Source organism: Haliaeetus leucocephalus, unplaced genomic scaffold, assembly GCF_000737465.1.
Source record: "Haliaeetus leucocephalus isolate CR32 unplaced genomic scaffold, Haliaeetus_leucocephalus-4.0 Scaffold140, whole genome shotgun sequence".
Taxonomy (NCBI): Eukaryota; Metazoa; Chordata; class Aves; order Accipitriformes; family Accipitridae; genus Haliaeetus; species Haliaeetus leucocephalus.
In genome coordinates, this window is record NW_010972576.1 from 15,993,794 (window position 1) to 16,003,904 (window position 10,111).

Consider the following 10,111-nt stretch of genomic DNA (forward strand, 5'->3'; position numbering starts at 1 on the left):
ATAAATCTGTTAAGATATTTTTGTTTAGATGATACAAAACAGTAACTGGTCTTTCTTCCTGGAAGCAGCAGGAGATACCGTAGCCTTCATTTTGGTATTTTCTGGAAGTTAATGACCATCCACTTAATCCAGGGTTGTAAAGATGGCTCAGGTTTTCCTGTGGCGCTTGTCACCAGGGCATTTAAGACAGAAGAAAAATCTCCCTGGGATGGACTGTAATATGCTAACATGGAACAGCTGTTGACTGCTCAAAAGGGCTTAATAATTTTAGCAGCCCTATGCAGGTGGCTGTGCAGGTATGCTCAAGGCAGGCTCTGCCATCCTACTTCCCTGACTGCCTGGTCACAGTCTTGATCAGGCTGTGCCATGGCTCCCTCCCAGCCCAAATGTCTCGGCTTCATCCTGGGCATGCCCCAGACTGAGGAGCCTGCACGTACCCAATGAAGGTATTCAAGGAATTGAAAAGCAAGAGAAAAGGTCACATTTGGCTCCCAGTGCTTTATAATTGAGGAATTAGGGTTGTCTTGGAGAAGGAAAATAGGCTGGAAAAGGCAAAAGGTCCTACTGACTGCATCGCAATGGTTGCTTAAGCTCTTTCAGTTTTCACATCTGTAAAAAAGATTTCATAATACTTAACCACTTATTTCAAGTCAGCGTTGCAAAGATTAAGTGGTGTCTGCACAAAGACCTAGACACATCAATATTACCACTGATACCAACCATACACATATAATCATTTTTTACTAAATTAATTGTTTTGTACCCTGCTAGGTTATTATCTGACATGACATGAAGATACTGCTTAGCAGCTGCATGTTCCAGAGCTGTGGTAATAAGCTACACAGGATAGCACAATGGAAATTCATTTATGTGATCTCTGTATGATTATGGGTAATTTTTACCCTTTCCAGCATACAGAGTCATCAAGCGGTGAAAATTGCATTCAGAAAATCACTGATTTAAAAAAAAAAAAAACCACCACCAAAAAAACCCAAACCAAAACCAGATAAATTGTGCTGCTTTCAGACTTAACTTTGGGCACATCATTAACAGAGTATCGTATTAACTATTAACTTGACTAATACATCAACGTCGGAAGCTGGACAAAATCTTACTTCGCTCCCTTGCTCAGTCCACCAGATGCATTTTGAGAACTATTGATAAATACAAAGTATTAAGAATAGCTACTGCTATTCCCCATCTCTACAGCATGAACATGCTCAGATATTTCACACTTTTTATTTTGTTTTTCAGGGAATATAACTGCCCCAATCACACCACATCAATATCTTACATTTTGTTGCCTGAATAGAGTATCATAGCACAGAAACATCTGTACTACATAAACAACAGCTATTGGTAAAACACTGTGTTTTGGTACAAGGGATATTTGGTAAACGTATATGTACATAAGCACACAATTGGCTTCATAAAACAATATGTAAGCATTAAAACAAATAAAAAAGATACATTGGAGTTTTATTTTTAACATTTGGTTTCAAATGTCATTTGATTCTCTTTCCCTTTAAATAATTTCAGTTACAAATGGAATATACCAGTGAAATGGAGACTTGGGAGTTCAACAAATTATACTTTCTATAACACATCAGATCCTGCAGGTAAACTTCCCCTTCTCTTTTAAGAGTAATGAACAGATAAAGCTTTTCAATGTCCTTAACAAGAAATAAAATACAGAATTAACTTTCATGCGTTTCAGTTTTCAGATCCAGGAACCAGCACACAGCTTGGTTGTGGTGAAGTTAGTAGTCATTTCTACAATAAGATGATTATTTCCCCTATACACACATTATGTCAGTTTAGGCTCAATTCAGTAAAGTGCTTAAGCATGTGTTTAAATCCAGTCCTATTCAAGGAAGCATCTAAGCAAACTCTTAATTAGGATGCACTAAAATCAATGGGACTTAGATATGCCCCTTGTCGAGTCTAAGAAAAGAGGTGAAGTGAGAGGCTGATGAACGCATCTGCGGCATGGTAAACTGGCAATCTAAGTTCAATCAAAGAAAAAGAGCTATGAATGATTACACATGTTTTCTGATGCTGATTTCAGGAATAAGGAAAAACCTACACAGGTATTTTTTGTGATTGTTCTATTATGCGGTCAAATCTGGATTTCTCCTTCTATAACTGTAGTGGCCAAAAATGGGGAAAAAATGGGGGAAAAAAGAAAAAAAGTACTGACTTCTGAAGTTTTAAAATTTCATCATGTTGGAATTTCAGAACTGTCACAATCAGCTCTTCTCTTGTACTTGTTTGAATGTTACGCCTTTTGTTCTGCTTTTTTTTTTTACCTGGTTGCTTCTAGTATCCATGCAAAAGCAAACAAAAAAGTCTTATGTCATGCTACAAGTCAAAGATTAAGACAAAGAAATTTTCCTTCTCTAACTTCCATATGACATTATGGTGAGCTGCAAGGGGCTATTAACTTGACAAAGTCTCCAAAGGCGTGATTAGGTGCTTACTTCTACACCCATAAAAATTTTGGCTAGTAGGGTAAAACAGCAACTGTAGGGAAAAAATGCCTTTTGAAATACTTTGTATGGATAAAGCAAAGAGAAAATTGCTTTTAACTCCAGCCACCCTCAAACTGCAGATTGAAGACCACTGCTTTCAATGGGCAATAGAAAAACTTTCATAACTAGCAGCACCAACTGGACCAGGCCAAGCTTCTGAGAAAGGAACATTTTTCAAGGATTCATTTTAAATGGGAAATTCCTTAAACATGAATGCTTAAGTAAAGTCAGCTGATTTTGTGGTTCCTTTATTTCGAGCTACAAAAATTGAATCAGGGAGGAGTACAGGGAAGAAAGCCCTTGAAAAGTTAGTTGAAATAAACTGAAAAATGAAACGAATGGAGGAAAAAATATGAGAACTTTTAAACTAATAGTAATCATGAGGGTGAAAAACCTTTTAAAAGAGATATTTGCAAGTACCGTTTCTTTGCAATTTTTTACTTTTTTTACAATGACACTAATTTTCACCATCCTAACCCTAATCACAATGATCTCCATTTTAAATTTAACAAACTAGCTGGCCTAAGTAATTACCACAATTCACTATTGTAAGACAAGTGCTGGCACTCATTAAAGTCTATAATAACTCGTCTTTACTCATGGCCCTTTAAAAAATAAATAAATAAAATTAAGGTTTGGATCTTATTTTGAAATTCATTAAAACCACATATTACTTTTGGAGTCAAGGAATCTCCAGTGAGTTCTGTGTCATATAAAATGCACAAACTGATCACTGTTTGTTTGTTTTGCAGGAATTGTAATAGCATCACCTCCTAATACTTTTGCGAACATTAATCCAGACCACATTGGATTCTATCGGGTGAATTATGATAGTCAAAGCTGGGCCAGATTAAGCATTCTTCTGGTCAGCAACCACAAAGTGAGTGTCATAACATTAACCTGTCTGATGGGTCTCTTATAGAGGTTTGTAGAGGCTGTTTTTTCTGCAAATAATCTATATATTCTTGATCACTCTTTTCCTCTTTTCGCATAGGATTTTTCAGCTGCTGACCGTGCAGGGATTTTGGATGATGCCTTTTCTTTAGCAAGGTAAACTAATTCCCTGCAGAGGTTTCAACACAAGTTTTTCACTTTCCATTGCCTGTTAATAAGAATTAACTCAACTCAGGTGGTTGAAAGAAAATTTCTGAATTTGTTACAAGTCTTAATTGTTTATTGGCTTATATTGTCCTCCAAAAGGGTCAAATTCAAGTATGCATTGGCAACTTGCAGTACCAATGCAGTCAAGAGAGACGCTCCCCTTCAGTTCAGTGGCAGGAAAAAAGAGGGCTTTAATTGCACAGGTCTTAGAAAGGGGTAAGTAACTAAGTAACATCTAAGTAACATTAATAGAAGCACTCCAGAAGAAGTTAGGTGTCCAGAAAATCAGAGACATGCCCACAATGCATAGCATGGCATTAGGAAGTTACCACCTCAGCTATCTTGTTTAGAAACTTACTTGGAAACTTCTAGCTCTTGTACCCAGCCATGCTGACACAGATAAACTTTAGGCAACCTCCTGTGACAGCCTGTAAGTCTAAATCACCCTAGCCTTTCAGGATGTCTCCGGGAATTAATGCAGTCAGTTGAGGGCTACCCACTTTGGGGCACACTGGGCTGCTGCACAAGCCTCCTCACGACAGTGAGAGCTCCTGTGGTTAGACATTGATCAACAGTGATCTTCAGTGGGCTCTTTGAAAACACCTCCCAAGTTACATTCCAGACTATTTTCACCCTCTCAAAATTTATTATTTCAGACCTTCTAAAGTAAATAGTGTTCTAATCTCTTTAAAGAAGTAAGTTCTTCAAATTCATTAAAATAACAGAAGTTATGTTTTCTCCTTCCACAGACCTGGACTCGTGAATTACACTGTTCCCCTGGAGCTCACAAAATACCTAACAAATGAAACAGACTATTTACCTTGGCATCGAGTTATATCATCTGTAACTTACCTCGCAAACATGCTTGAAGATGACACAAATCTCTATCCTCGGTTTCAGGTGATGAAGCAAAAAAAGCATTCCTGCACGGGACCACTGGATCTGACAGCTCAGGACCTGTAACAGCAATAATATTGAAGTTCAAGTGATTTTCAATGTTGCTGAGCTATTAGTATTTACTTTTTGTTACAGTACTCTTAAAAAAAAGTGCTGAAAACTGCTTAGTACTGATCTCTGAATTACCTGGATTCTCAGTTCAGGACTATGCACTTCGAGGAAAGAAATTGTGCCTAATTATTCTTATAATCCATCACCATAAGTCACAGTACAGACATTTGTTAGTCAAGGCTGCCCTGCATCCAGTAAAGCATGTATAGGGCAGCAAAATCTCTGACACCTGTCCTCAGCATGAAGGATGGCTATATCTCAATGTGGCAGGGAGCAGGTGTGTTAGTTGACCTACCATGCTGAACATGATTTAATGGTCACTGAAATAAGTATGTCCTGAACTCAGCATTATCTCTGGAAAACAGTTGTGGCAGTGTGTCCTTGCTGTACCCCAACCTTCATTCAGGAGCACAGACAAGGCTGGAGAGAAGCAGATTGCCTTTGTCCTATCTGCGCATCAGTATTGCAAGCATTCAGACTTAGCATGCTGTGGTGATCTGGAAAGATTGTGCATGTGCGTGTTGGTGTTCCTTGTTGTTTAAGAGATGCTAATTCTGGGAAAAATGAAGGAGAACAAACTATGAACACAAATATTTTGTTATTTAAAGAAATCTACCAAAGTAACCAACCCTCTTTTTCTACCTCAGGAATATTTCCGCTACCTGGTAAAACCCATTGTGGTTCAACTGCACTGGAATGATGCTGGAAGCCATCTGGAGAGGTTGAACAATGTTTTTTTTCCTTCTCATATTACTGATAAATTCCAAGAACACTAAGCAGTAGGAAAATATCCCTCTCTCCATCTCTCTTTCTCTTTTAAAGGCTTCTTCGTGCATCTGTTCTAGACTTTGCCTGCAGTATGGATTACACAGACTCTCTGAACAATGCTTCTCAACTATTCGAGCAATGGCTACAAGGAAAAACGTGAGTGCTCATGGCTTTTGTGGCTGGTGAAGAACATGGCATGTGACTTGGCCATAGATCTCAAGCAGGAAAGGGGAAAGAACATTCAAGTACTGTTTCTTTATTTTAGCATTCCTGCAAATCTCCGACTCCTAGTATATCGCTATGGGATGCAGAACTCAGGCAATGAGTCATCATGGAATTACATGTTCAAGAAATACCAAGAAACTTCATTAGCACAAGAAAAAGAAAAGCTCCTGTATGGCCTGGCATCAGTGAAGAACATCACCCTTTTGGACAGGTGATTTAAACACACAAAGATTTTTCTTTCGCTACGGAAGCAACCGGTCACCATTTGCTCATTCCCTTCTCCTTTCTCCTGTGCTGTCATTTTTGTCAGATTACAGCATGTGGAATGCAACACATTTTTCAAGACCAGTTATCTAACACCCCCCCTCTGAGATTGTACTATAGTAGAAAAAAAGCCTTGCTCCTTTAGTGGAAAGATATTGAACACATGGTAGCTTCTGCACACAATCAACAGCCTTCAGCTCTTCCAACAGTGCTTCACCCTGTGTAATTTTAGCTGCCTAATAGTTAAGCATCAGGAGAAAATTAGTCATCTATGTTTCCTCTATAATCAGTGAAGGGAGGCAGGACCTCCAGAGCACTGTTTATCCCACACCAGGAAAGAAACTTAAAATCAATGGGAAGAATTGCTTTTGGGTGTTGCCAGTCACCCTCCGTTGGCTGCAGAGGGAGTTTGCCTAGACTAGATGTCTGCCTTCCAAGTACCCAAAATTAGGCAACCAACCTTGAGCAATCATTACTAAGAGTCCTATGAAGGCATCCGTGTGAAGACACAATGCTCCCTGAAGTGCTGTGCAGAGGTACTTGGGCAGGAATCAGAAATGATGTATTCATGCCACCATGGCAGTGATGGGGAATCTGGATACTGCCCCAGGCTGGTCCAGCTGTCAGACTGGGCAAGCATCTTTCCAGGCTGCCGCCCTGCATAGACACACCAGCTCCTTTAAGCTTATCTGATAACTTTGCATGCAATTATATCATGTAGAGGAGATGCAGGCAATTATCTTCACCAGGGCCATTCACCACTTTGTCAGAACCCTATCTAAATATCATAAGATGGAGCAGTCTCTGCCTGGAAGAGTTCCAAGTTGAAACAAGATGAAACAACGAAGTATAGGAGATTCAGGAAGAGTAAACATAAGAGTTAGAGTAATTAAATTAGTGGCAGGAGGCAGCTGTATTCCTAAATTCTTGTGACCACAACAGCCATAATCTAAAGCCATTCAATGACTAATTGCTGACACGATTAAGACATGAATTAAATAGCTAGATCAGCCTATATTTACAGAAAATAAAATATTCCCCCTAAAGCAGGGAGAACTTGCCTCTTAATTTACTATTAAAATGACAAGGAAGAGGAAAAGAGCAAACAGATTGAGAAAATCATCTGCTACATATAGGAAAAAAGAATACAATCCTTAATCGCAGCACACAACAGCTTAAGGGTGTTCTTCTGCAGCTGCTGCTGTGAAGCCATGACCACACTACTCATATCCCTGAGAACATGCATGCTGAGGGATCCTCCACTCTGTGAGTCAAAACCATTTGTGCTGTAACTGGAGTTATAACTGCAGCACTTACAGGCATGCTATGCCCAAATGAATTTTAATTTTGTATGGATAAGAGTTCCAGAGCAAACAGCACAGATTTCAGTGTGAGAAAGCCACCTGCATGTGTAGTCATGGTCCCTATAAGATCTTTATAGCCTGGACTACTACTTTTTTGGCACTTGGCTACCCAAACAGGCTGGACTACTGACCCAGTCTTTTTTTCACTACTTGATTAAAATATAGGAATAATAATGGGTTTTGGCCATTTTCAAGTAACTCAGAGACATAAACCCTACTTACTTTCTAAAGAGATGCCTAACTGCTTAGATTTCTTTCAATACAATTATCTCTTGACACAGTTATCAAGAGATACTTATGTTTTAGATCAGTGTGCTCCACCTTTAAAATGCTGTAGACAAAAATAATATTCTGCTTGGAAATGGGCTGTAGACTGTGGTGGTAAATACTTGAGAAATATAGACATTAGCATTGCATTATTTCTCATCATCATCAGTTAAGTCTACACTGAAAGTGTTAACTTATTATTTGCTTTTCATGGTCTTTCATGAAAGTCTCTCACTGGTTCTTATGGCATTTCCCTTAGGTATCTGAAATATATTTACAACACCAGCCTCATCAAAAGCCAAGACGTGTTCACAGTCCTTAAATACATCTCGTATAACACCTATGGGAAAACAATGGCCTGGGACTGGATACGACTTAACTGGCAGTACTTAGTTGACAGGTACGCTAATGAACTCATTGGAAACTTTAGGTCTACATATATTTGTATATCTTGTTATATGCCATGCTCTTCTGTATTTTCACTATACAGCTATAATCACTGGACTTTGCATAATGAAAACTGAAAGTGTATTCAACGCAATTATATCCAGCTACTGTGAAAAAGTACTTTGCTGCTGACTTGAAAATCATTCTTTCCCTAAATGATCACTACCAATAAACGGTGGCTAAAAAGTATAGAAAGTTCTACCAAGGCTATAGAAATTTGGTTATTGCATGGAAATTAGTCAGTCATGTATCCACTCTTTCTATTGATTTCATAACAAGAAGACAGCGTATAGAATTTTTTTCATTCCTTCTAGTGGTAACAGCAAGCAGCAGATGTACAGACAAGCAGTGGAAGTAATAGCAAACCTTTTAGGTTTGCTCCTCCCTATTTGAGTGACTTCTCTCTCCTTCCTTCTCCTTTCTAAACGCTTGGTGAGGGCACAGAAGCAGAGCATACCTGCAAGCCTTGAGCTGCGAACTGGACAGCATTTGTATTGCTGAGCAGCAATACACCCAATTTCCAGCATGAGACAATAAGTCACTAATTAAAAAAACCCCAACCCTCGCCCAGAAGAGATCACTCCATTAGTAAACATATTTGAGAACAGCACAGATATTGTATAGGAATATTATTTTTCAAGTATTTCTAAAAATGCTGAAATCCGAGTGCATATGTTTTATTGTAGCACAGTTAGAAGTTCAAGCTTCAGATAATTACTTGTGCCTTTTCTTTTTTTAACAGTATTGCATCAAACATAATTTATTAAATTGTTTTTCTAGATACACTATCAATGACAGAAACCTTGGTCGATTAGTAACTATCACCCAAACATTCAACACCGAGCTCCAGCTTTGGCAGGTATGGTGACAGCACTTCTCCTGGTTTTAAGTCAATATATTTAACAATCTACTGGCCAGGAAACTTGACTTTTTATCCTCTAAATGTGTAAAGCAGTATGAGTGACTGTAGAACTATCCCAGTGCTACCAGCCTGAGCTTAAATATCACTCCCAGCCAAAACTGCCCTTGACCAGGTCCCTGTAAAAAGCCACTTGCCCAATAGCAGCCTTATTTGCTTCATGTCAATTCTTTTTCTCTCTCTTTTCCAGATGGAAAATTTCTTTGAGAAGTATCCTAATGCTGGGGCAGGAGAATTGCCCAGGAGTCAGTCAATTGAGCAGGTGAAGAACAACATTGAATGGCTAAAAGTAAACAAGGAGGAAATACGAACATGGCTAGAAGCACAGCAAGGCCCTTGAAGTCTTACTTTGTTAAAAATACCAGGCACTCATTCTAGGCACTCAGAACCTCAGAGATATTTAGCAATGTGGATTTCTTACCTAGGTACCTTAGAGGACCAAGGCCTAATATTTTTTCTACAAACATTCAGGAGACCACTGCCAGAGCAATGTTTGTGTAGTTGCTGATCCCAGATCCTGCCAGCACTTATGTGCAGGAATAGCTTTATATTTTGAGGGATGAATTTGCCTGAACAAACAGGACAAATGTTTCAAGTTACTCAAGGCATAAGTGATGGCAGAACTGGGGTCCTTGCTGATCAAGCTGGTCTCACTTCTTCCACATACCACTCTGAAAAGCTACTTCTTGGTTCGCACAGAAGTGTATCTAGTACAGTCAGGGATTTCTTTCCAAGTGCACCTCATAGGAGCTTTCTCCTGAAGGAAAGAGAATTAAGCAGTAATTTTAACATTGTCTGAAAATTGTCCCCTATATTTACAGCTGTAAAAATTCTACATTTGGGGTTTAGCTTTGCATTCTGACACTACAGAAAGGCCAGTTAAGCTTCCCTCTCCATTGATTTTTGAAATTTAACTACCAGTACACAAGGGATCAATATTACCAGCTTCTTTTTCAATGTTATTAGTTGGGATTCTGTAGCTTGGGTTAGGGGTTGTCTTGGTTATTTTTGTCTTATTTCTAAATCTTCTCAAAAGAAGAACATGTGGCAGCCGTTACTGTAAACAAGACATACAGTACTTACTGTCTCTTTTCTTAGGAAAAAATAAAATTTAAAAAACCTACCTGGAAATCTCAGTCTCTTTCTAATAAAGTGGCAAGACTGCCTGGCATGTAGAAATACACCTGTTACATAGCCCAGCTATGCCATATATATAG

At 38.8% G+C, this 10,111-nt stretch overlaps 1 protein-coding gene across 1 annotated transcript in view; it reads left to right on the forward strand.

Moving 5' to 3' along the window:
• The window catches only part of ENPEP (glutamyl aminopeptidase (aminopeptidase A)), a 36,710-nt gene extending 27,062 nt beyond the window's left edge, over positions 1–9,648 (forward strand). Inside the window, exons 11-20 of the mRNA XM_010586252.1 lie at positions 1,540–1,619; positions 3,284–3,411; positions 3,526–3,581; positions 4,382–4,532; positions 5,288–5,361; positions 5,463–5,564; positions 5,674–5,844; positions 7,788–7,928; positions 8,756–8,834; positions 9,085–9,648. Of these exons, the coding sequence (XP_010584554.1) occupies positions 1,540–1,619; positions 3,284–3,411; positions 3,526–3,581; positions 4,382–4,532; positions 5,288–5,361; positions 5,463–5,564; positions 5,674–5,844; positions 7,788–7,928; positions 8,756–8,834; positions 9,085–9,234 (1,132 nt within the window). The 3' untranslated portion in view covers positions 9,235–9,648. The remainder of the gene's footprint in view (positions 1–1,539; positions 1,620–3,283; positions 3,412–3,525; positions 3,582–4,381; positions 4,533–5,287; positions 5,362–5,462; positions 5,565–5,673; positions 5,845–7,787; positions 7,929–8,755; positions 8,835–9,084) is intronic.
• Positions 9,649–10,111: the final 463 nt, after the last annotated feature.